General features: G+C 46.4%; 1 protein-coding gene across 1 annotated transcript in view; it reads left to right on the forward strand.

The window, feature by feature from the left end:
* SYN2 (synapsin II) overlaps nt 1–19,370 on the forward strand; it is a 162,780-nt gene extending 143,410 nt beyond the window's left edge. The window contains exons 11-13 of the mRNA XM_023739727.1: nt 11,601–11,661; nt 16,099–16,345; nt 18,668–19,370. Coding sequence (XP_023595495.1) covers nt 11,601–11,661; nt 16,099–16,345; nt 18,668–18,803 — 444 coding nt within the window. The 3' untranslated portion in view covers nt 18,804–19,370. The remainder of the gene's footprint in view (nt 1–11,600; nt 11,662–16,098; nt 16,346–18,667) is intronic.
* The last annotated feature ends 7,665 nt before the right edge of the window (nt 19,371–27,035 follow it).

The raw sequence follows: 27,035 nt of genomic DNA on the forward strand, positions 1-27,035 counted from the left end.
ACACCCAGGGGTACCTTGGAAGGAAGCCCTGGCAATCTGCTTTTGAAAAACCAGCCATTGAAAACCCTATGGAGCACAGTTCTACTCTGACAAACATGGGGTCGCCATGAGTTGGAATCAACTCCATGGCAACTGGTGTTTGGCTGTTATTATGTAAGTAAGCAGCCTTTGGGCTTGGGTTCCTTACAGTCTTAGGCTTTGAAATCACCCCTCCCTTTTCTGAAGATCAGTGCCTTACTGAGAGTTTTACTGCAGTCAGAAGCAAAGGTAATTGGCTTCTAGAAGTTTTTCAGTAAGACAGAAGGCTAACGGCCTTACACTGGTGGGGTAGTCTGTATTATTAAATCAGTCTGGATTCTTTAGTACAGCAAATTACTTAGTTTCTCTTCTTATCATTTGATTTTCACAGAATCATAGCATAGAAGTGTAGTTGATGTTTATAATAATGGGCCTGAATCATCAAGAAAGAGTTAAATTATAGTCAGTACTCCATATTCTGTTTAAGAAGGCTGGAAATATATGAAATATTTCCATCAAAAACAACTAAAATAAAGCAATATGACAATTAGCAAGTCATTTCCCTCTCTGAGCCTTAGCTTTCCCCATCTCTGATATAAGATGATATCTAAATACCTTTTGAGCTCTAAAAATTTCTTTGAGTGGAATACTTTCATCCTCACTGATGCTGGATAAATGGGAACTTCTGGACTAACAGAAGTTGACTCTGACTGTCTGGGTATCCAGGTTGGGAGTAGCCTCATGCAGCAGGGTATCATCGTACATTAGCTCTTGTGGGTGGTTCACATCTTCTTTTTTTTTTTTTTTATTGTGCTTTAAGTGAAAGTTTACAATTCCAGGTCAGTTTCTCATACAAAAATTCTTACACACATTGCTGTGTGACCCTAGTTGCTCTCCCTAAACTGTGACAGCACACTCCTTCTTTCCGGATTTCCCATGTCCATTCAACCAGCTCCTGACCCTCTCTGCCTTCTCATCTCATCTCCGCACAGAAGCTGCCTATTTAGTTTCATGTATCTACTTGCACTAAGAAGCACACTCCTCACGAGTATCACTTTATGTCCCATAGTCCAGTCTAATCTCTGTCTGAAGAGTTGGCCTCGGGAATGGTTTTAGTTTTGGGCCAACAGAGAGTTCAGGGGCTATGTCTGCTGGGGTCCCTCCAGTCTCGGTCAAACCATTAAGTCTAGATTTTTTTACTAGAATTTGAGTTCTGCACCCTGCTTTTCTCCTGCTCCTTCAGGGACTCCGTTGTGTTCCCTGTCAGGGCGGTCATTGGTGGTAGCTGGGCACCATCTAGTTCTTCTGGTCTCAGGCTGATGAAGTCTCTGGATTATGTGGCCCTTTCTGTCTCTTGGGCTAATATTTTCCTTGTGTCTTTGGTGTTCTTCATTCTCCTTTACTCCAGGTTGGTTGGGACCAATTGATGCATCTTAGATGGCCGCTTGCTAGCTTTTAAGACCCCAGACGCCACTCACCAAAGTGGGATGCAGAACATTTTCTTAATAAACTTCGTTATGCCAATTGACCTAGATGTCCCCTGAAACCACAGTCCCCAGACCCTTGCCCCTGCTACTCTGTCCCTCGAAGTGTTTGGTTGTATTCAGGAAACTTCTTAGCTTTTGGTTTAGTCCAGTTGTGCTGACTTCCCCTGGACTGTGTGTTGTCCTTCCCTTCACCTAAGATAATTCTTGTCTACTATGCAGTTAGTGAATACCCCTCTCCCTCCCTTCCCACCCTTGTAACCATCAAAGAATCTTTTCTTCTGTGGTTCACATCTTCTGTAGGTGGCTCACGTTGTGTCCGACCCCTAGCCAAGTGCAAGAATCTGTGCCCTGAACTTCAGGAATGTTAGTCACTAGAGAATTATAGCCAGGTAATTGGGAGAACAAAGCTTAATTGCTTCTCAGAGATACAAGCCCATTATTTACATATTTTACTTAACTAGAGGTGATGAAAAGATTTTCATGGTTAAAAACATAATTAGGCCTGTGGTTAGATTTTATGATTTTGTAAATTTGATGGAGCCAAGATACTCGTATCCTAGTCCTGCCTTTTAGTCCACACTGTCTCTCTCGATGACGGGATTTGGTGAATTTTTGCTTGTCCCTCTCTAGAGAAAGAGTGATGAGTGATCTCCTTCTTCCCTTTAACCCTGAGAAATACCGAGGACATCCGGTAGCCTCTTAAAGAATTTATGACTGAGTAAGAGAGCCTGAGTCTGCCCAGACAAGATAAACAGCAATGGGCTGCTCCAGGATTCTGTGAGGGGCCCTGAAGTACTTCTGTAAGTGTGTACAGCACTCTCTCAGCTTTCTGCAAGGGAAGTCATTCTGAACTAGAAGGAAGGCTGTGCTGAAAACTGGGAGACCTGGGCTTAGCCAGGGCCTTGTCACTGGCTCACCAGGTGACCTTGAGCAATTTCTCCCCATTTCTGTGCCTCAGCACCTTCATGTGTAAAATGAGGGGATGAACAAAAAAATCACCAAGATCCCTTCTAGCAATAAAATTTAGATTATATAAAAATAATTTCTGACACATAGAAGTTCAGTAACAGAGAGACAGCACACAAAAGTATTTTCCATCCCACAGAAAGCACTTCTTGGAACAAGCCCCTGATTTTTATAAACATTAAATATTGCAGTTTAAACATTTTAAAGGGAAATCTATAATGTATCGGAGTCAAACCAGGAAGCATGGTGAGGAGTGAGCTTCCCTAAAGATGGGGCTCCTGCAGAAATCCCACTCTCTTTGCTCAGCCTCTCATTCAAAGCTACAGCAGGATGTTGTGGAAAGCACGCCACTAGAAGTCAGGACACTCAAGTGCTAGTCCCCACTCTGCCTTAAGGTTGTGTGACCTTGGGCAAGTCACTTCCTATCTCTAGACCTCTGTTTCCTCACCTATAAAATGGAGTTGAATTAGGTGATCTCTAGAGTCCTTCAGTGCTAAGATCACACGATTAAATTAATCTAGCAAATGTTTCTCTAATGCCTTGTAGGCAGGGGCTGTGCCTTATTCATCAGTGTGTCCCACTGACTAGCGCAGGCCTAGCCCGGAACGCGTGTTTATCGTTAGTTTAAAATGAATGCTAGGCTCTAGGTCTTCTTCTCCGCCTCCTTTGCTGGCTCCTCCATTTCTGTAAACCTCTAAATGTCAATGTCCCAGAACTTGTTCTGTGTACATTCCCTGGTGATCTCAGCCAGTCCATATCGATCTCCTGTCCTGACTACTCCTTTGAACTCCAGATTCACATTTTTAACTCTTTTCTTAAATATAACATGGCCAAAGCAGAACTCTGGATTATTTTTCCCTTAAAACTTTTCTTCTCCTCAGTTTTCCAAAAGTAATTTGTGTAGGTCCCTAGCTGCCTCTTTGTCCTCATACCACTCTAACTCTTGCCCAGTCTGCCCTAGCCACACTGGTAAGGACCTTTGTCTTAGCTGTGTGCTCTCTGAAATGCTCTGGCTCCTTCACAACAGTATAACTAGCATTTCCTCAACCACCCAGTCCAAAGTTGCCACTTAGTCACTGGCTACCACCTCTCCCTTCTTTAATTTTTTGCATGGCACTTACTATCAGCTAAGATTATTCTTGTCTTTTATTTCTTTGTCTCCTCCACTAGAATGTAAGCTCCTTGAGAGTAGGGACTTGTTCACTGCTGTATCTCTAGGGCCCAGCAGGGTACCTAGCACCTAGTAGCCATTGAGTACATCATGGGTACACCAAGGGGGATAGATGGGAGTGGTCTGCCCAAGTATAGTCAATTATCTGTAGAGAATTTTAACAACAATCAAAACTAACTAAAAGTCTGTCTACTTTTTATCATCACCTAGTTATAACAATTCTGTACAAATGACAATGATAAAATACTCTTTCCACCCAGGCGAACCACTGCCACCACCCCCTCGCCTTGATATGCCATTGCAATACATATTTGCCAAATGAGTTCCCAGTTGGAATAAGCATCTTTAACTAAAAGCCCTGCCAGCCTATTGGAGTTGATGTCGGGATCCTATGAAGGATTTTGGGAACATGCAAGTGATATAAACCAGGGGACATTACCTGGATCCCAGCTAGGATTTTGCGGGCCTAACCAGCTCTTTGCATAGCAATCTGGGCCCTTAGGTGCTAATTCATGTGCAGTTCCTCATAGTCAGGCTCCTCTTACTGGCCTCATTCTTCTGTAGCTCTGGCAGCTCAGCTTCTGGCCTGAGTCACAAGCCCTAGGAACTGCTTCTTGCCCAGATTTCTGGGCTAAGACTAGGGCAGACATCACTAGCCAGCTGTCTACCTTTCTCTGTATTTATCTTTGCTTGCAACTCTACCGTGAAAGCTTTTATTCTTTGATTCTAGAAGAACACCTAAAGAACACTAGTCGAGTGGGGAAGGGAGGGGGGAGTGAAGCAGAGGAGAGGACATACCTTACCTTGTTACCAGCTACCCCCTAGCTGGGATGGATTAACTATAGCACACAAAGAGCACAGGCATGGGAGTGGGCCCAGTCTGGCTGCTGTCGTTCAGAGGAATAGATTCAGGGGTGTAAGAGGCCTTGACTCATGAAAACAAGAGACAAGTGGCACAGTCTAATCTGGCTGATTACAGCTTAGCCTCAGCCTGGCTGGACTGCCAGCTTTGGGAGGCCCTGAGAGTTGGCCGAGGCAATGACCCTCTATACCAGGGTCTCTGAAGTTCTTTAGGGAGATTGTTCTCAAGGTGGCAGTGACACCTGGTGGCCAGTGATGGCCAAAGCCTGCAGGCTAAATACCCACAGAAGCTCTGTCCTGTACTCCCTGCTCTGCCCTCCCCCAGCACATGCACTGACCCTTGGGGTCTGTCTTCTAGGATCTGAACTAGGCTTTTCATCTTGGGGCTTTGGAGAGGCGTGTGCTGCTGCTGAGAGTCCCAGGAACCAGGGAGGGGGCAGGTGGACAAAGCTTCCAGGTCATGCTCTCCTTCATGTGGCTAATCTTCGTGCATTTCCCGTTAAACTGCTCACATTCCTTTTATTTTCTTGTAAAGTCTTCCAGAACCAAAGGACTGAATTGCTGACATAGAAATCTCAGACATGGATTGGCTGATGGGGAGACTGGTCTCTGTTCAGTACACAGAGTGGGCATGCTATTTGGCTTGTGGGTTAAGCCCATGGGGAGTGATTGTAAGACTCAGCCTTCGGAAACATTAATACACATTTGGTGTCCAGGGTGAAGACGTGCCTCTTCCTCTGCCCTGAGCTGATCAGAGCACACCTGGAACACTGTTTGCAGTCTGAGGTCAGAGTGTGGCAAGAACAAACTAACTGCTATGTGCTCAGAGGAGAAAAACTGGGAAGCAAATCTAGTCTATGAGTACAAGTTAAAGGAACTGCAGTTGATTAGCAGTGGTCTCAAAGAGCACATGACTATATCTTTAGCTCTCTGATCACTGCCATGGGATAGACCTGATACTAAAAGGCAAACCTTCTGGATGACAAGTTTGGACCCAGCATAAGGAATATGCTGTCTAGTACTGAGAGGGCAAATGGCTGCTTTGGCAAGTAGTGTTTGCCTCCCGCAGCAATGCTGATCAAGCAGGGTAGCTGAAACCCTCCTCCTAGACATGGAAAAGGGTTGGCTGAGAGTGGGCATTATTGGAGCCGATACATTTAAAAATCTTTTATCTCTGAGTTGCTGTGACCAAGGACATGTGCTGACCACAGAACCCGGGAAAGGCAGTGATGAGAGTTCAGAGCTGCAAGACTGAGGCTGATACCTCTGGCCCCTAAGGGAAAATTGTGTCAATCATTTTTAATGGCTGTTTGGTCTAAGGAGGTACTCAAAATATTTCCATCCAGGTCCTTATGGCTCCAAAGGCTCGTAGAAGTGAGGTTTGTTTGATGAGAGGGGCCAAGGCTAAGAAGGGGGTTTCTTTGGAGCCTAAAGAAGAGCCATGCATTTAGAGAGGGGGACACAATTGTTCCTCAAATCCCAGACATGGGAATAAGAGGGCCTCACTTGAGCTTCAAAGAGGTAAATTTAGGACAAATGAAAGGCCTTCCTGCTTCCCACAGTGGGCTGACATTAGGGAATTTGTTCCCCAGTGAGTATGAGCTGAGAATGTGAGGAGATGCGAGGCAGGTTCAGATAAAGTCACTGGTGACTAGATCCCTCAACAGACTATTAAGGGAAACTGACTATTTTGGGGCTGTCTTAACTTTTAAAGGACATCTTTAATCACTTGAAACTGACATTCTGACCTCGGATGACCTGGCCCTCAGTGCCCCCATAGGAGCCATGGACTGCCCCCATGGGACATATCTTATGTCCTTAGGTTATGGGAGGGCCCCAGTCCAGGAGATGAGCTCTGTTCTCAGAGCAGAGGAGGAAAGAGAAGCTCATCCTTGGGCACCTTTTATGACCTCTCCGAGGAAGGAAGGGACACAGATGACTGCAGAGGTGAGCCCAGAAGGATCCCAAGGTGCTGGAAAGCATGATGTCCCCTTTGCGCTGGCTGAACCTACAGCCACCAGACCACATTCCTTCCCACTGCCTCATTCTCCCTGGGGTCTTAGACCGGGGCAGTGGGGCCTCGGGGAGCTGATCAGAATAGTTCCATGGCACGTCCGGCAAGTTGCTTGGCCTGGCCTCTTTCCTGGGGCCAGACCCTGGGACCCTTTCCCGATTTCCTGTCTCAGAAATGCTGAACAAGCACAGGCCCTTCCTCCTCAGTGGGAGTGGGGGCAGCTGGACTCAGGCCAACAACCCTCAAGAATTGAGTCACTCGATGTCTTTCCTTCCTCAGCTTCCCATCCTGCTGGGACCTCAGACGGGTACTTCTCTCTCCTAGCTTATCTGCTGAAAACGGCAGAATGGGAATTAAAGGTGCCTTTGACAGAAACCCACAAACCCACACCCGTGGGCTTGGTTTCTCTCCCAAGCCAGTGATTTCCTTTCCAGTCACCTCAAAAGCTAATATTTACTGTTTCTGACTGACTTTCTTGCATCTGCAGGGACCTTGCTGGAACCAAGTCTGTATTATCTAGAGGGCATGAGACAGCCCACCCTTGAGCCATCTAAGTAGTCTGATTTCAGTTTAACCCGACAAACACTGAACTACTATGTGCCAGGTGACAGGAAACCACCCAAAAATATCTTCTCGAAGGATACACAAGATTCTACCATTAGAGCTTCATTCCTTTGGAGTGATATTTGTTATTATTTAAGTAATAATGACGATCATTTACATTCGCCTAGCATTTTACAGTTTACAAAGTACATCCATAATTTTGAGCCTCACAACCCTTATGTGAGATGGTTTGGCCTGGTATTTCCATTTCTGTTTCACATATCAACAAAGAGAACACAAGTGACTTGTCCAAGGTCACACAGCTGGTAAGCAGGAAAGCTGAATCTTCTGGTCCCTAGTTCAGGGGGCTCTCCACAATACCATATGCTGTGCCCTTCTGGTGCTTCCACCAGACTACAAAGAAAGAATGGAGAGAGCTGGGCATTGTGACCTTGTATAAGGGAAACCCTTGCTCTTCTCCTCCTGACAACCAAGGGCTTGAACTGCCATCCTGGGAGGAGTCTCTGAGCTTCACCAGAACAACTAACTCTCTTCCACCTCTCTGGCTTCTCTCATCAGTAAAGCCCAGAGGATTTGGCATAGCAGGATACCCAGCTCAGTTAGCTTCGATGGAGGGCAGCAGCACACTCTCTCCTTGCCAAGCCCCTCAAAGCCTGTGCCTGCAGGACAGTCTGCACTGGCAGACTGACCATGGCCGCTTACCCCAGAAAGACTCCACAGCCCTGGGTCTTGCTGGACCCAGGACTCTGAGGGTAGGAAGAGATTGTCTTATATCTCAGACACCTAAAGAACTGAAAAGTGCATTAAAGAATTAATGGAAGCCCAGAGCCAGAAAAGTGTGTAGAAGCCATCTATCCCCAACTACTTGAGCCCTCTCTCCAGCATCTCTGACCAGAGTATGTCCAGGCTTTGCTTAAATACCTCTAATGATAGGAAGCTCAGTACTACCCAAGCCAGCCCTTGACGTTATTCACATTTACATTTGACTAATTTTATCCTTCTACTAAATACTAGGTGCTTCCATGGTTACCGCATTTAACCCTTACAGTCTCCCCATCTGGGAAACTGAGACTCAGAGATTAAGTAACTTGCCCGAAATCACATGAGGAAAGATGTCATTTCCAGACTTCTCAGCATCTTCTCTACTTCATGTACCTGTTTTATTCTTCCAGTGTCCCTCTTAAAAAAGGTGCCCAGACTGGTCGCAGTGCTTTCTCGTGGGGCTTGATCAGCCAAAAGAGTAACAGACCTATGACCTCCCCTTGTTGAGACAATAGACTGGTCCTGGTGCACTTCCAGCTGTATCAAACTTTTGGCAGCAGCATTGGAAGCTGACACCCTCTGAGCTTGTTGATGTCCTAGAAGCCCAGGATTTTTTTTTTTCCTTATGCTGCTATAATGCCATTTATTCCCCCTTTCTTTTTTTGTGTGCAAATGAGCACAAGCACTGGACTTCACAGCCTCACCTTTTTGAGTCAGCCCGATGTTCAGAGGGAAACTCTGCAGCTCAGTCTGGCCACGAGTCCCTGCTGCAGGCTGGCTTCAGGCCAGACTTTGGCAGTGACGCCAGAGTGGCCAGACTTCTGTGGAATTCAGCATCCCGGGCGGCTCTTGGTGACTGGAGACAGATTCCGTGGTAGCCAAACCCCACAGGGAATAGGTCCTCAGCCCCTAGCAGACAGAAGGCTTGTGGGTGGAGCCCGAGTGTCTCAGCCTGGCAAGGGAAAGTCCTTGGGGACTCTCCTCCCCCCCACCGTAGTCCCTGGGAAGTCTTTCGTCTGCAACCTTGGTGGAGCCAGGGACAGGAGAAGCTCCCTGGGCACCAGACTAGGGTAGCCAAGGCACATTCCCAGGCTCCAGTGAAGGACTGCCCCTGGGAGCTCTTCTCCTGAAGCATTTGGAGGGGAACCTTGAGCTCAGGTCATGCTTGAGAGTCTTGTTTGTATATTTCTGTGGCTAAAGAGAGCCAGGGCCAGCCTTCGTGGTACATGCATCCCTGTCAGCTCATCCCAGTGTCAGAGTTGTACCATTAGAGCTTAACTTAGGGGATTTTCAGAGTTTTTCCTGGAATCATAGATGCTTCAGGTTGGAAGAAACCTTAGTGTTCATCTAGTCCACCTCACATTTAATGGATTTATTAATTAATTTTACCTTTTAAATAAATAGTTCCAGCATAGGCCATGTATCCCAATTTTTCTTGGAAAAAAAATGGGCACTGCATTTGTTGGGCATTCATGAGAAGATGAAGACCCAGGCCTTGCCCTCAGGATCTGGCATCATTCCAGTCTACAGGATGACAAGACGCACTGCAAGTGCCTCCTTTGGTAGTATAGCACTTAGGTGTTATTATGGGATTTCAGAGAGGAGAGCATAGTCAAAAGGGGTAGTCAGAGGGAAGATTTCCTGCGTAGAGTGGATCTTGACTTAGGCATCCAGGATGTGTTGGGTTGGATTGGTGGAAATGGAGAAAAGGCATTCTGGAGGGTACTCAGCCTAAACAATGGTGTGGCCTAGACTAGGGAATAAAACAATGAGGGCTCAGGCCTGGAAGAAGGTGTGTTTAGATAAGGCTGGAAAGGCCGATTAGGACCATGCTGAAGAAGTTTCCAATGCCAGCCTGAAGAATCTGGATGCCACCCTGAAAGCAGTGGGGAGAGAATGGCAATGCCAGTTGGCCTGGCTTCACATATCAGCTGCATTAGCTCTGCTTTAGGACCTCGGAAATTGCTTGACTTACTTGGACTTCAGTTTCCTTACCTAAAAATTGGGGTTTCTGATAATAATAATACCTACTTCATAGAGCTATCGGCAGGTTAAGAGAGATACTGCATAAACATGCCCATTATATATAATAAGCACCTGGTAAATGTTAGCTATAAATTATCTTAAAGCAGTAAAGTGATGCAATTAGAGGAGGAGCTTAGGAGGGTAATAGACAGCCATGGAGAAGATGGATTGTAGAGAGAAGAAACTAAAGAATTTGGAGACTATTATAGTAGTCTATCTCATAGTGACCCTATCAGACAGAGTGGAACTGCTGAAGGGTCGCTGTGAGTCGGAGTCGACAGCAACGGGTTTGGTGTTTTTTTTTTTTTTTTTCACTTATAGTAGTCTAAACAAGAAATAATATAGGTCACCAGGGTTGGTCAAGAGAAGATGGTAGATCTAAGATGCCAGGAGGGAGGATCTGCCAGTTCTGGATGACAGCACGGTCTCCTGCTGGCTAACTGGGTATGAGTGTTTCAGTGCCGGGCTCAGACCAAGCCTCGTGGCTTCCATGAGAGTACTTGGAGGAAGGATAAAAGAAGTGCTGGTGTTCTTGGTGTGATTGTGAGAGGTTAGGGTTATAGATAGAAAAGGCAATCTCTGATGTGGTGGCACAAAGGACATTTCAGAGGCCCCCTGCCTACTACTGTGGCAATGCTGTTATTGAAGGACACTGGAAAGGGTAACACTGAAAACAGGCCCGATAGGCAGGAGGCCCAGGGGAATAGGAGAAGCAGGGCCGGGAGGGTGGGCGTGCTGGGGCATGTCACAAGGGGCGAGGAGTACCAAAGAGGAAGTGGGAGGATGCTGAAGCCAGGCTTAGCCCACTTTGCAGACCGCCTCAGAAGCCCCCTCTTTGACATCACTATCAGCAGGCATACTTGGCAGTCCTTAAGTTTTATAGAGCAGTTCCCCTGTGCTGAACTCAAGCTCAGGTGCTCACTGCCTTTCATACAAATGTTAGACACACCGAAGTCACCTGAGTCTTTGATCCTGTTAGGGCATAATCAGAATCACAGCTGGGAGGAGGGAGGAGAGGAAATGTGGGAGTGGGGCCACCTTGTTGGGTAAAATGTAATTATGCTGTTTAAGAGGGAAGAACAGCCTGGTCTTGAGCAGTTTTACAAACATTGGCATACTACTGCTACCCTCTGGGTAAGGAGGGTTCTGGGAAACAAACTACTGTCTCCTCCCTCAAGACCCTCCCTGTGGGAGTTCCAGCCCTGCCTAAAGAGTGGATCTGACCCCTGAGTCAGCCCCAGGACTGAACCTATCCCGAGTTAACTCTAGTTGAGCAGTGAACCAAGTCTAGGCTAGTCACCTGCTCCAGCTCCACTGCCTTTCCTGCCCCTGGAGCCACCTATAGCCCAACCCAATCTCTGGAGCTTGGTGTTGAGCTTCCCTTTCCTTCAGGAAGCCGATTCTGTAAGTATGGTGGGAGGTAGACATCAGGCAGGCACCAGAGAAGAAACCAAATGGTGTTAGAAGACTCACGCTTATGGAAAGAGCAAGTCTAAATACGGTTGAGGAGATCTCAGACCCTACACAAAGAGTAGTTCCAAGCCCCGAACTGCCTTCACTTGCCCAGCAACACCCCAGAGGCAGAGGATCCCTTTGAGGCTTTTCTGACATGGTGGAAACATAAGGGCCCAATCTTGCTGGGTCCCCCTAGGACCACACCACAGAGCCACAGTTTCTTGTTGGAATTTGCTTGGAGTTGGGTTTTTATCTATTTTGCATTTTTGTCTTCCAGAGTGGAACTCTTAAGGACCCGGACTCCGGCAAGACCCCACCTCAGCGGCCACCCCCCCAAGGTTGTTTACAGTATATTCTCGACTGTAATGGCATTGCAGTAGGGCCAAAACAAGTCCAAGCTTCTTAAAGGAATTGGTAGTTAATTTTTCAAAGCAGAAAATTTAAGCCAAAAACAAACAAACAAAAAAGACAAAAGGAAAGGCAAGCGGGGAGGGGATCAACAGGCCCTCCCACCGGTGCCGTCTCTGCGCTCCTTCAATGCTGACTGGACTATGTTTTTCCTATGCAGTGTCAGTTCCTCTGTCTGGTTGTTTACCTGTTCCTGTTCGTGCTTGTAATGCTCACTTGTTTCTCTGTATAACTTGTGATTTCAGGGCTGTTTATCAACAGTATACAAAAGAATTGTGCCTCTCCCAAGTCCAGTGAGACTCTCTTTTGGGTGGTTTGATCATATTTTTGAAGTCTTACATAATGTGGGGTGAAATAGGAGTAGGGGGGTGGCAGGGGAGAAATGAGACCACAAGAAAACCCAACTCCCCTCCTCCTCTCCCCAAGCTCAGATTAGCCCCCCACTCCACCCTGCATACCTCCACTAGTGTGCTTAGGATCTTCATCAAACTGCTTTTTGCGTCCTTTCTGCATGACTAGGGTAGATAGATAGAAGTTTAAGAGATTTTTGAGGTCTAATTTCCATAGCTCCATCCGTTGAATTTGAAAGCATCCGTCCACCTTTTTCTCCATTTGCTAAAATGTGGTGCAGTTTGAGTTTATGTGAATAGGCTGGCTGTGCCTGTAGAGCTCTTGTGTTTTCAGTCATGACATGAAATATAGAGAACAAGCCGTTTCCAGGAATGTGTTCTGTATTCTACATCCCAGTGTACCGCTTTGTTTTTATTATCTGATTAGCTGCAAGATTTAAAAAAAAAAAAAAAATGGGGCCGCTGATGTGCAATATTAAAGTGAATGTGTGAGTATTTTCTGTGTACTGATCTCAGTCCCCCGAAATTGTTTCTTCTTTGTTGCTGTTTCTGAATTGGCCATACGTGCGCTTCTGTGGAACTGAGTCTACTTTGTATTCCCTGAAGCTTGACCTGTGTATAGAGGTGAGAGCTACCGAAAGTCTGGGAAGAACCTGACATTCTGTTCTTGGCCTCTCCTGAGGCATCCTGACATGAGACCAGATCAAAAGGTCCCAGTTCATCTGAGTGAGTCCACTGCCGACAGAACACTTAGGTGGACTCCTGCTTTCGCTCTTAGCCATTCCTAAAGCCCTCTGGAGAGTGAGACCTGGATCTTCCCTGGGAAGAATTATCTTAGATCTTAGCTGGTGTGTGTTGGGGGCAGAGGCCTCACAGCCATGGCCCTTGAAGAGCCCTTCCCAGCGTGTCCTCTTCCCTCCAGCAAGCAACATCTGGGCATGGGTGGGGCAGTTTGTTTAGGGCCTCCTCTTGCTCGGCATGTCCTGGCACCAGGTGCCCTCCCTGAAGCACACTGGTCCGTGGGAGTTAATGCCAGTGGTTTGTCTTCTAGAAGAAATGCTTCTGGTTCTACTTTTACATTCCCTCCCACCCCTGTATTGACACGTCACTGTTCCGGGTTACCAGGTCTGAAGAGTAATTAGTGTTGGTAGTAAGTAACATGGTTTATGTGTTGAGGAGCATGTGCCCTGGTTTCTCCTGTGGTTGCTGGCAAATTCTGAGGCAGGGAAATGCATTGAGTGTGAACGTTCTTGTCTGTAATCCCTCCCTTAGATGATAGTGGAGGTTGACCTGTTGTAAATATATGCATATATGCATATATACACTTCCAGATGGGTTACACAGGAATCAGATTCTTAAATATCTCCCAGTCTGATGCAATGTTAGACAGAAATAAAGCAACATTTCCTAGAATGGAGGAATACTTTTTTAATGTTACTTTATTTTTGTCCAAGTGGCAATGGTGAGCTGATGGTGGTGTTGCTTCTCTGCATGTGATCAGTGTGAACATTCAGGTGCTTTTCATGTGACATTTGTGAGCCACACATACAAAGTCGCGATTTGAATTCAGTCAGGCTGCAGAGTGGTGTCAGCCAGGGCCTCTCAGGTTGGGGAGACACTGGCTGTGGCTCCCACTGCCAAACACAAGCAGACAGCAGGACCTGACTGTCACATGCCCTCAGGCAGCATGCCAAGGGACAACTCTGTGCCCTGGGGGACACCCATGTCACAGTATAGGGCTGCTGTTCAGGTGTTTTGTACCCATTTCTTTTTCCAATGTTGTCCCTTTTTTTTTGTACCAATCCAGCTGGGAGAACCTCAGCCAATGCTGGAAGTGTGATTGAAGTACCTCTCTTTTGTGACTCTCTTGTACAGCTTAATGTGCAATAAAGGAAAAAGTTATATCTGTCTTCAGTGTTAAGTTGTAAAGTTTCTGGCTACTCAAGTATCTCTGTCCAATTGGGAAAGCACTCAGGTTTCTGGTCCGAGAGGCTGAGCTGTCAACCTGCATTGCCTTACAAGAAAATGCTAATATGAAGGATGCCCAACTTTGCAAAAAACTGATTAATGTGAAATAACCTGCTAATCTACCAAGAGTCATCTTCACTAATTATTTGATTTGAACTTGAACTCCTTAAACACAAAAATTCTATTTTTTTGTTTATGTGTAACTAACTTTGGTATGAGTTGGTCATTGATGCTGAAGGGGAGCCAATGCTATGCGTGGGGAAACGGGCTGACAATCATGGCTGCACAGTGGTGTAGACAGACAAGTCTGGATCACCTGAGGGCACAAGTGTCCTAACGTTCTGAGAAAACTAAGCTAAACACAACTTTAGTTGCTGTTGAGTTTCTATAAGCCCACTCCTTCCAACAGGCCTCTGGATGTGGGCTCTGGAACTGAGGTTGAGAAATAGGATCTCCCAGGCCAACTGTACACCATTTCCACTAGTCAGAGTGTGCTGATGGGGATGTCTTTTGACTTCTGAGTGTAGCCAACCCCCCCGCCCTGGGCAAAATCTGAGCAATCTGGTGCCACACTTACTGCTACTAACCCCCAGAGGGAAACTGACCTCGCTTCTCTTCAGGCTCCGACATGGTGTTTTGTCTCATGCTGGGAGAATGGTGTGCTGGTCCTTTCTTGGAGCTCTTCTTTGCCAGAGGGTGCGCAGTAAATCCCCACCGGTGACTGGGGCTTGCATTTCTGGAGAATATCACCACACACACCTGAGAGGTGCATCATGCTGAACCCCTGAGGATGGCACCAAGAGGCAAAAGAGTCCCTGGGAAAAGAGGATTCATTGTGGTGTGATGTGTGGCGATCAAACACATGTAGACTTGGAGCTAGATGAAGGCTAGCTTCATAAAAACCATACTAAGTCAGTGATAGTTTAGGATTGCAAAGCACAGGATGCTTTTTGAAGAACTTGCTCGTCCATTATCTCTTTGAAACTTGCTATAGTCTTGAAAGGTATCTAAGACTAGGGCTTATTTTTTATCATTTTTCTGACTGGGAAAACTGAGGCCCAGAGAGTTTTGGTGGCTCACTCAGTGAGTCACTGATAGAGTCTTTCTTGGGTTTTCTGATTCCCAATCCAGGGATCTTTCCACCACCCTAAGGAGCCCTGGTGGTACAATGGTTAAGTGCTTGGCTGCTAACCGAAAGGTTGGTGGTCCATACCCACCAGTGGCTCCATGGGAGAAAGATGTGGCAGTCTGCTTATGTAAAGATTACAGCCTTGGAAACCCTATGGGGCAGTTCTCCTCTGTCCTATTGGGTCTCTATGAGTTGGAATCAACTCCACGGCATTGGGTTTTTTTATACTGCATCTATGGGGAGCAATGGTGGTGCAGTGGTAGAATTCTCGCCTTCCATGTGGGAAACCCGAGTTTGATTCCCACCAATATACCTCAAGTGCAGCCAGCACCCATCTGTCAGTGGAGGTTTGTGTGTTGCTATGATGCTGAACAGGTTTCAGGGAAGCTTCCAGACTAAGGTGGGCTAGAAGAAAGGCCTGGCGATCTACTTCCAAAAATCAGCCAGTAAAAACCCCGTGGGTCACAGCGGTCCAATCCCATTGTGCATGGGGTCGCTGTAAGTTGGGAGCTGACTCAACGGCAACTGACAACAATGTACTACATCTGCTGTGGGATTGGGATTTCCTGGTAGACCCTGGAGTGGAGTGGGGTGGTCTGTACCTGAGGAACCTCTGGGCAAGAGGCATTTCCTCTGGTCTGGCGGACCTTTGATTGAGGCCTGTTCATTCCATGGTTTCTTCTCTGTCCTGACTTCTGCTGGGACTGAGGTGCTGTGTCTCTGAGGAGGAACAAGTAGTGGCAGTGTGTGAGCTCCCACACGTCAGACTCCCTTTGGAGGCCTTCAGCACCTCGGGTGGCTTCCTGTAATAGAGCTTATCTTTTTGGTAATTAACTAACCACACCCTTTGAGAGATAGATTTTAATAAGGAAACCCTTTGATATGGTTAAATTATGAAGTTTTTCTTGTACTGAACCTAGGGGGCCCTGGGCAACCCCAAGGAGTGCAACCCCCAGGCAAGGTGCTGCCTCCACGCCGGCTCCCCCCTGGACCATCACTGCCACCTCTCTCCTCCTCCTCCTCCTCATCCTCCTCCTCCTCGGCTCCTCCTCGGCCGGGCGGCCCCACCACCCACGGAGATGCACCCTCCAGCAGCAACTCCCTGGCAGAGGCCCAGCTACCCCCGGCCGCTCTACCACAGAAGCCCCAGCCTCACCCACAGCTCAAGTAAGAGACGACACGGCAGCTCCCCCTTCCTGCCCCTCCGCACAGGCCTGGGCTGAGCTGCTAGAAAGCACCTTCCACAGGCCTCCTCCTACAGACATTTTTGTGGGGTTTTTTTTGGGGGGGTGGTCATGGTGGGGGTTGTTTGGAGAGGGTAGGAAAGAGGGAAGTGAAAGTCTAGAAGCTCAAACCCTCCCCTTTCTTCCTGGAGAGAGGCATTAAGGCAGAGTGATTCTTGCACCAGCTTCCTTAAGAAAAGCAACTTAAAACGGTTTTTTGTTTCTACCCTGCCTCCCACTCTTTTTTCCATTCCTTCTCTTTCTCCCCCCCTCGCTAAAAAAAATTTTTTTTAATCTTCTTTCCTGCCTCTGACTCACAGTTGAGGGTGTGCAATCAGCAAGACTGCCCAGAAGAAAAAGGGGGAAGTAGTTAAATCCATTTCAACTTTTTACCTTCAGCTCTGTCTGAAGGCTGTCAGCTTCCGGCGCGGGCCTCAGAGGGGTGCCCACGTTGACTCTGAAGAGCTCCGTCCCCTTGGGCTCCCTCATCCCAGCAGTAGCTCTAGAAGCCCCACCACACTGACCTGCTTCGGAGGAGAGAACTGAGGACCCCTGGAAGACAGCACCCGGGTGTGGATGGTGGTCAGTCCCACCCTTTCCCTCTGAGCCAGAAGAGATGCCAAACAGGCATCTGTTGCCACATTCAGCAGAGGCAGCTGCACCTTAGGGGTGGAGCAACCCCTCAGTGCTTCTCAGTCAGGACACGGGCAATAAATGAACCTTCAGCGAGGGAGAGGAAGGGGCTGCAGGATTTTGGAGCTCCAGTGAGCCACTTAGAGATCGTCTAGACATGGCATAGATGAGGACACTTAGCTCAGAGATTCGATTAATTTTCTTTTTTGAAGCCACCCTGCTAGTTAGTGGCAAATCCAGGGTTAGGGCTCAGGGCTCCTGATGACTGTTTTCTCTGGGTTTTTGGTCCTACCTGATGGGAGGGCCACCATCCCCTCCTGCTCGCCAGCTCTGGCCTGCTCCGGTCAGAGGGCAGGTCTTTGGCTTGTCACTGCCTCTGGGCTGAAGGTGTTGAGCAGAGCCAGCCTGGGACAACAAGCTGGAGATGTGTACCCGGTGCCCTCTGCCTGTCCCTCCCCAAGGCCAGCATGTGCAGGCTTGTCCCTAGCCCTCATGAAAGGCAGGACATCTGTTCACAGTCCCATGTATCGGAAGATAAACTGCCCATGGTCCTGGAGAAGGGAGTTTCCGGGGTTGCACCCAGCATTTAGGGAAGGACTGGGAGTTCCAAGACACCCAGAGAAGCATTCTGGAGCCAGAAACCAACAGGAAAGAGGCATAGCGGGAGCCAAGGAAAAGACAAGATGGGCGACTGGAGCAGACCAGAGAGATTGTCCTCCTGTAGAGTGTTGGGCTCTGCCTCCCACCACCTTCTTGGCTTCACAGTTTTCTTGCTGCATCACTAGACTCTGAAGGGAAAAATAGGCCCCCACAATGTGTGTGAGCTGGGTTTTTTAATTAGAAAACTGTCTATATAGTCTCGTATGGGCCTGTTATGTATCTCTTTTGCCCTTGGATGCCCTGAACCCTACAGACCCTATGTTAGGGCTTCTCTAGGGAAGGCTGCAAGGGTGATTATGCCCATCTGAACAACAGGGAAGCTGGGGCATTAGAGTTTGGGCCAAGCCAAAAGGTTCTTTTGGAACCAGAATGAAGAGCAGAATAGAAAGAGCTGAAAGGGCCTAGCTGTCGTCTTACCAAATACCTGTATTTCACAGACGGGAACCTGAGTCCCAGAGAGGCATGTGTCTAAGGTCAAGAGCCAGTGAGTGGCAGAGCCAAGACTTTGAGCCAGGTCTTCTGAGCCACCATCTGATAGCTGATGGAAAGAGTCAAGAATCCACGGCCCCTACTTGCTACATCTCATCAGAGGGGAAAGGCATGAGGTTCCTAGATTAGTACTTTCCAAGTTTGGGCCTCTAAACTTCAACCTTCAGGCCCTTAACATTAAATAAAAGACACAGCCTCTGAGTCAGCCCTTCTTCCTTTTTCCGTTCTCCCTCTTCCCTTCTCTCTCTTTACCCTTCTCCCTGGTTCCCACGTGCCCCCATCCCTTCCAGTGTTAGCAGCACTGCAGGTGAGGGCCCTCCCCGTCTTAGAAGCACTGCCCCTTTCAGCTGTGGGCTCTCTCCTGTCACCCTGGCCTACTTGGGGTGGGAGTGGGGGCTCTGGTTGTGTATCCTTGTGTCACCATCCCTCCCTGCCTTGCTGGGAGCACCACACTCTCACATTCTCTCTGGTTTTTATCTTCAAGCAAGTCGCAGTCCCTGACAAATGCCTTCAGCTTCTCTGAGTCTTCCTTCTTCCGGTCTTCAGCCAATGAGGATGAAGCCAAAGCAGAGACCATCCGGAGCTTGAGGAAGTCCTTTGCCAGCCTCTTTTCAGATTAGCCCTCAGACACACGGGGGCACCCCGCTCAACAAGGAAGGCATCAGAGACATTTGCCAGCAGTCAGCCACTTGGTAGATGTCGTGTGACTGTGACGTGTGTGGCCCCTTCCTCTGCTCCGTCATGCTCAATGATACCATGCAGCTCAGAAAGGACCACATGACTGTCTTAGGGCAGGTGCCTGGAAGAAGAGAGGCACCTGATGTCAGAGAGGAAAAAGCCACTTTCCCGTAGTCATGAAAGCTTCCTTCTGGGGTCCTCGTTAGCTGTGAGTTTAGTGGCCTTATTGTGACAGTGCCATCATGTCTTATTCTTCCCTGTGAAGCCAGGATCACCTTAATTGAGGACTCCTGGTAGCTTAACCTAGCTCAGATGCAGTGCTAAGCATGCCCCCCATCTTCAGTCAGTGCTACATGTTTGAGGAGTATAGACTCACCTGAAAGTACTCTTGGCTCTAAGTTTTAGGAACTTACCCACACCTGGGTCCCTTGTCACACCTGTTTAACTGTTAAAACACACCCACCTAACACACAAGATTCCTAGACTGCTGTCCTGGTGAAGCAACTTGAGTCTGCTGATATTCAAGAGCACCAGAATCTGCCATCCCCGGGGCCCTTCTCCGGAAAGCAGGTCTTGCCTGGGCACTGCAGTGACCCCGAGCCCTGAAGCTGACTGTAGAGGTGTGAGCATGACACTGTAACAGCAGTATGCCGAGTTCTGTGTGCACCTCCAAATCAATGTTAAGACCATTGGTGTAATAAAAGCAGCAGCATTAACCAGCACTGGATTTCAGCTCTGAGGTCTCCCTGAGGCCACTCTTTTGACTGAGTGGCTGTGTGTGAGGAATGGGTGTGTGTTTTCGAGTGTAGGGATGTGGAAAGTCTATGAGGGTGAAGCTGTGTCAGTAGTGCATGAAGGCGTTTGTGTATGAGTGTGGTTGCAGGTGGATGTCTGGGTTTGCAAGTGGTTGGAGGTTGAGTGTAGGCCTGTCCTTTAGATGCCACTTATACTGGGCCTTCTGACATCTACCCATGAATGTATCTCCTCAGCTGGACTTCTTCAGCAACTCAGCATTTCTACTGATTTGACTGAATCTGTAGCCTTTCTAATAAGCATGGCACCCTTGTTCCATTAACAGCCAAGCTAGACCTACTTGTCTGGTCCACCAAGCTCCTCAGCTAAAGGCCACCCAGTGGTGCCAAGGAGGCTGGACTGGGGTCCCACACACCTGGCTCCAAGCGTGCTTCAGAGTCACACAGTTGAGGGTGGGCTCCGAGGGACTTCACTCTGGCTTCTCCAGGACTCTGGTGCTCAAGAGTATCTTCCCCAAGACCACAAATGCTGTGAAGACAGATACCACATCTGTGCATATCCACATCTGTTAAACAGAAATCAGTATACTAACATTTTATCTAATGTCTCTTACACATAATGCCCATCCTATTAATTCAACAAAATAGCTCTCATCCAAATGCCACCATCTTGCTAACTCTCCTCACAAGTAGTAGACACTGAGAAGTCAGAGAATGAATTACTCTGGTACCAAGGTCTCCTTTCTAACTAACTCAGCCCATGTTTTCAGGGTTCAAGGGTCTAGAACTGCACCTCCTTCTTATACTTCAAAAGCAGAAAGTAGAACCTCTCATTGAGTTACAGCTGGAGGTGGCAAGCAGACCCCCTCCCGTCACAACACGCATTACTAGGGAACAAACTAACCAGCTAAACAAAAGGAAGATGCCTAAACTCAAGGTAATTGATCTTTAAGGTTCTTTCTATTTCCAAGCAAGAGTCTACCACTAGGAGTCAAAGAAATAGTTACCAACACTTGCAAAGTTCCTATATGTTCTAGGCACTGTCCTAAGCACTTAACATATATCAGCTTATGTGTTCCTCACAACAGCCCTATTATTATCTTACAAATGAGGCAACAGGTACACCAAGGTTCAACAACTTGCTCCAGGTCACCCAACTGATAAGTGATGGAGCTGAGATTTGAACCCAAGCAGGGCAGCAGCAGAACTCATGGCCTTAACTACTTTGCTGTAATTTTATTTAATCTAGCAGAAGCAACAGGATTCACTTTTATTAAATTTTACATGATAACAAAGTAAGAGATGTACACAAACATTCTTCACGCCCATATCCACCTCCTTCCTTCACCTTCTCTTTATCCCCTGGTCTCAGGGAAAGGAGGGCTGGGAGAAGTTAGGGGACTTGTTACCAGTGTTGACCCCTTATCCCAGAGCCATGAGTAACATACACATGTATCTTATTCTGGTCAAATATAATTCAGGTTCTTGAAAAACTACTCATTCTTCCACATGTGATGTCAGACCAAAAACCACAGTGGCTTATTCAGAAAGTGAGTCAGCCTGAACTTCTGTGGCGACAAAAAGGGGAGGCATTTACCATAGGTCATGCAGCACCCAGTCCAAAGGACACATGGATTCTATCCAACCCTTAGTAATGGGGTGGAGCGGGGGTGGGGAAGTTCCATTCAGAAATAGCCTTCTTGCTACTTAATAAACATGGCCCCAGAGACTGGGAAATCGGCCACTCACAACAATAAATATTTGGTGAATACCATGATAAGATAATGTAAAGCTGGAGTCTCCAAAATGTCGGTCACAGTCTGCTGTAAATCTTGAAGCCTTTGGTCTATAGTCCAGTTGTGACATGGTGCTACCATCTCTGCAGCTTACGGGGATTCCCTACCCACATCCTCACCCCAGATTAGTAGAGAGAGCGTCAGCCCTGCCCTCCTGGAACTCACCATCTATGGGGGGAGGGTGTTAGGATGAATTAATTCTGTTTATCCATTTATTTGTTCACAATTCTTTATCGTGCACTTACTAAGCTCAATACATTTTGTGGGAGGAATGTAAAAATGAGTTAAGCAAAGATTCTGCCCTTACAAAACAGTCCCTGCATGGCACAAACAGTTAAGTACTCAACTACTAACCAAAAAGTTGGCAGTTCGAATCCACCCAGAGGCACCTCAGAGGAAAGGCCTGGTGATCTTCCAAAAAAACCAAGCATTTGAAAACTCTATGGAGCACAGTTCTACTCTGTAACACATGGGGTTGCAATGAGGTGGAGTTGACTTGATGACAACTGGGTCATCTAGGGCTGCCCTTACAAAGTTTACAGGCCAGTAGAAGAGGTAGCATATATACAAATATAACAAAGAATAAAGTGATAAGTGCCATAAGACAAAAGCTGTCAAATGTTAGTTGGATGGGGGTGGGGTTAAGCTTGGTAGGTACCGGAGAGGGTATGGGAAGCGGAACTCTTACACATTACTAATGAGCGCATATATTGGTACAACCGCTTTAGGAAACAATTTGGCAATACATGATGCTTCAACCCTATGATTCAACAATTCTATTTTTAGAGTCCACTCTAGAAAATCTCTTGCACATGTATGTGGAGAGCCAAGTAAAAGGATATTGGTTGCAGCACTATTTGTGAAAAATGGAAATAACCAATGGTCTCTTATGGCATTTAAAACAAATTGTGATTTATTCATAAACTGGAATACTGCATAGGAGTTAAATGAACTTAATGAAATATTTGAGGAATTCAGATATGTTCGTAATACCAGTGGAATGAGACATGAATAAGAAGAGCCAATCAAGTGTACAATGGACAAGAAGCAGTAAGTGATGTTGGAGTCCAGCACACTTCTATTCAGGGTGGTCAGAAAAGGCTACACCTAAGAGGTGAACAGCTGGCAGGGTGGGGAGAGCATTCCAGCTGGAGGGAATGCTATACAGAATTCAGAGTCACTGAATTTCGCAGCCGGGAAGTTTCATCTAGTTCTAGCTTTGCGTTTTACGGATGAGGAAATCGAGGCCCAGGCAACTTAGGGAGCTTGCCAAGGTCATGAAGAAAGTTAGTAATAGAAGCAAATCCTAGGTGTCTGGTGGGCCATTCGGGACGTTGTCCTTCGTGAGATCAATGAAATGGGTTTGATTTCCAGGAGCACCGCAGGGAGGGAGAGGCTTATCTGAGCCTTCCAAGAGGCCAGAGAGGGGGTGGGAAGAGACAGAGCTTTGAAATCAAATCTGCATTTAAATTCTATCTCTGGTAGAAAAGTCTGATTGACTTTGATTATAAGTCATTTCACTTTACTATGTTTCAGTATTTTCATCTCTAAAATGAGGACAATTTTACCTTTCTGAGGAGGTGGTTTCAAGAATGAAATGAGCTAGCTCCTATAAAGTCTGTTCCTAACAGTTGTTGACACATGAGAAGATCACAGGAACCCTGTTTGTATCAGAATGCCAGCATCAGCCCCCACCCCCTTTGCTGGGACTCCCCCAGCAGCAGCACAGTAAGCACCAATCATAACTCTTCATCTCCTGCAACCAGGTGGGCATCTAGGGCAATCCAGCCAGTTGGATGCCTTTTCCTAGGGTTATGCTCTGTTGTATGAGTAGACATTGATGGTTTGGTGGTAGAATTCTCACCTTCCATGCAGGGAATCCAGGTTTGATTCCTGGTCAATGCACCTCACGCAAAGACACCACTCATCTGTCTGGAGATTTGCATGTTGCTATAATGCTCAACAGGTTTCAGCAGAGCTTCTAGACTAAGACTGACTAGGAAGAAAGGCAGAGCTTCTAGACTAGGAAGGACTAGAAAGAAAGGCCTGGTGATCTACTTCTGAAAATTAGCCAGTGAAAACCCTGTGGATCACAACAGTCTGATCCTCAGCTGATCACGGGGATGGTGCAGACCAGGCAGTGTTTCAGGCCGTTTGTGCATAGGGTCACCATGAGTCAGGGGCCAACTCGGTGGCAGCTAACAACATGTCTCTTTTAGGTTGAATTGGCCAAACAGAGTTGAGGGTAGACACCTGGGGAAGATGGAGGGCGCCCCTATGAAGATCAGGGAAGCAAATGCTGCTATCGGAGCATCCCACTAGAGACAGAGACAACACCGCTGAAGCTACAGCAATAACTGCACAAACCCCATGTGATGATAAGGGACTAACTTTTAAACAGTCATACCATGAAATCTGTCCTACAGTGGCATGGTTTCCTTCAAAGCAATTCCTCTGGAAGGCTAAACATTTATTCCAACAGGCTGCTGTTTATGCTCAGAAAAGAATTGCCCTAGATGTGTGGTAGATTATTCAAATTTCTTTACGTCTTGTAAAATGAGGAGCTCTTCATCTGGGAATCCAGGGACTCCCGTGCAGACTGTTCTGTGTACTGTGCATTTTGGTAGGCTCTCCACACATAAAAGAATTATTGCTTTAGACAATGAATTATTATTTTTTAAACACTTAAAATTCCTTTGGAGTCAAATCTAATGATTAATCTAGATAATAATATGTAAAGTCAGAACACAATGTGATGGTAAATTAATGAGAAGATTCTCTGTGGCTTGTAAACTGGTTCTGAAGGAAAGTAATCCCAGAAAAGGAATCTCGTATATCTGTTTTGACAAGATTTTCTTTGAAATAAATGTCTAGCCCCATTGAGGTTATCAATTTGGAAAGAGAGAAGATACATTTCAACGGGCAAATTCTCTTGTTTCTTAAACAACATGAACATCCCAGTTAATTGGCCTAACAACGTGTTTAGTGCTTCTGTTCTACCTCATAGTTTGTTTCATAGTGCCTGGGGTCTTAAAAGCTTGCAAGCAGCCATCCAAGCCACAACAATTGGTCTCTATTCACCTGGAGCAACGAAGAAGGAGAGTCAGGAATAGGAGAAAATGTAATGTGTGGCTAATTGCCTCCATGAACAACTGCCTCCTTTGCCATGAGACCAGAAGAACTGGATGGTGCCCAGCTACTGTTACCAAACATTTTGATGAAAGATTCTGTAGAAGAGTCTTTCAAAAGTGGAGAAATGCAGACCAGAATTTCAAATTTTCACAGACTCCAGACTTTCTGGAACCGTGGAGGCTGGATGAACCCCTGAAACTATTGCCCTGACATAATCTTTAAACCTTAAACCAAAAATACCCCTTGAAGTCTTCTTAAAACCAAACAATAGTTTAGCTTAACTAGTAAAGAAGGTCTGCCTTGAGCATTATGCTCTTTTAAGATCTATCTATATGGGATCAAATTGAGAACAGCAACTTGAAAGATTAGATAGGAACCTTAGGGGGCAGGGAGTTTATGTTAATGGGGGAAGAACAATACAGAAAAGGAGGGTGAGAATGGTTGCCCAACTTGAAGAATGTAATCAATGTCACTGAGTTGTACATGTGGAAACTTGAACTGGTGTATGTTTTTGCTGTATATATTCTCAACAACACAAAAATAAAATAATTAAAAACAAAAAAGTAAACAACCTTATAACTGTCTAATTCTCAGGTTGCAAGCTACATTTAGAATAATGTTTTCCAACTCAATAATCACAATCATTATCCCTTACATTTGTATAGCGTTTTACAGGTTATATAACACCTTGCAGTTTAAAGGCACATTACAATTTACAAAGCACTGATTCACCTATCATTTTGTTTGATCCTCACAATAGCCCCATGAGGCCATCCTTTATTATACATGAGCTTTGGGCTCACACTTGGATGGTACTTTTCCCTTGGACTTCAAAGCCTATTGGTTGTAAATGTGTGAGAAAATAATTCAATTATTCATTCCCTCTGATTCAACAACACCCTATTACTCCATGAGAACTTGCTTCTTGTCTCGCTTGCACATCGATACAATATACACACACATTTGTGCTTGTCTAAGGGTCTATATTCTCCGAACTCTTTTCTTCTCTTTCTTCACAGTTCCGAATCTCCAGCCTGCCTTTGTTATCAGGGAGATAACCTGGGAGAGAGGGGAGGAGGAAGCACCATAGAGCTCTTACAGGACACTACCCCATGAGTAAATGAATGCTCCTCAGGGAACACTAACCCCCTGGTCATTTCAGCCACCTCCATAGCCACATACATCTTTTCTGATAAGAATCCCCACCCTTCTTCACCTGACTCCTCAAGGCAATTCTCTGCAGAAAGCTAAGCCACCCCAGTGGGTCAGGTTTAGTTCAGTGACCACCTTACCAACTCTAGTTGTTCTAGATCTAGTTCCTAGGAGACGAGGCATTTAGCACTATCACATCTTAGGGGTTGCTGCCTTGGGGGATTACTGGTGGAAAAACTCATGTTGGACTTCCTGGATCCACTCTGGAGATCACTGGTAAAACCAAAAACCCATTGCCATCAAGTAGATTCTGACTCATAGGAACCCTACAGTACAGAGTAGAGCTGGCCCATAGAGTTTCTAAGGAGCGGCTAGTGGATTTGAACTGCCAACTTTTTGGTTAGTAGCCAAGCTCTTAACCACTGTGCCACCAGGGCTCCATACCGATACTTTTAGAGAACTTCAAAAATAGACCTAGTAGAGCCCCGTAGGTAGTCCAGCAAATCCTGACTTATGTATACACTGAAGACCCTAAAAACAGCCCAGAGGACTGAGTGGCTTCAGGAGTGGACTGGAGTGACATTTGTGCTGCTCAGTTGCCTGTAGAGTTTTTTTTTTTTTTTTTTTCCTAATTGTGCTTTAGGTAAAAGGTTAGAGTGCAAATTAGTTTCTCATTCAAACATTTATACACAGATTGTTTTGTGACGTTGGTTGCAATCCCCACAATGTGTCAGCACTCTCCCCCTTTCCACCTTGGGTTCCCTGTATCCATTTGTCCATTTTTCGTGCCCCTTCCTGCCTTCTTGTTTTGCTTTTGCACAGGTGTTGCCCTTTGGTCTCATATACTTGATTGAAGCATGTTCCTCATGTGTGTTATTGTTTGTTTTATAGGCTTGTCTAATCTTTGGCTGAAAGGTGGACTTTGGGAGTGGCTTCAGTTCTGAGTTAGCAGGGTGTCTGGGGGCCATAGTTTTGGGGATTCCTCCAGTCTCTGTCACATCAGTAACTGTGGTCTTTTTTTGTGAATTTGAATTTTGTTCTACATTTTTCTCCCGCGCTGTCTGGGACCCTCTATTGTGATCCCTGTCAGAGCGGTTGTTGGTGGTAGCCAGACCCCAGCTAGTTTTTCTGGGCTCAGGCTGGTGGAAACTGTGATTCATGTGGTCCATTAGGCCTTTGGACTTATATTTTCTTTATGTCTTTGGTTTTCTTCATTCTCCTTTGCTCCGGATGGGATGGGACCAATAGATGTATCTTAGATGACTGCTCCCAAACTTTTAAGACCCCAGATGCTACTCACTGAAGTAGGATGCAGAACTTTGTCTATATGAACTGTCTTGTC

The sequence above is a fragment of the Trichechus manatus genome, unplaced genomic scaffold, assembly GCF_000243295.1.
Source record: "Trichechus manatus latirostris isolate Lorelei unplaced genomic scaffold, TriManLat1.0 scaffold00001, whole genome shotgun sequence".
Classification (NCBI taxonomy): domain Eukaryota; kingdom Metazoa; phylum Chordata; class Mammalia; order Sirenia; family Trichechidae; genus Trichechus; species Trichechus manatus.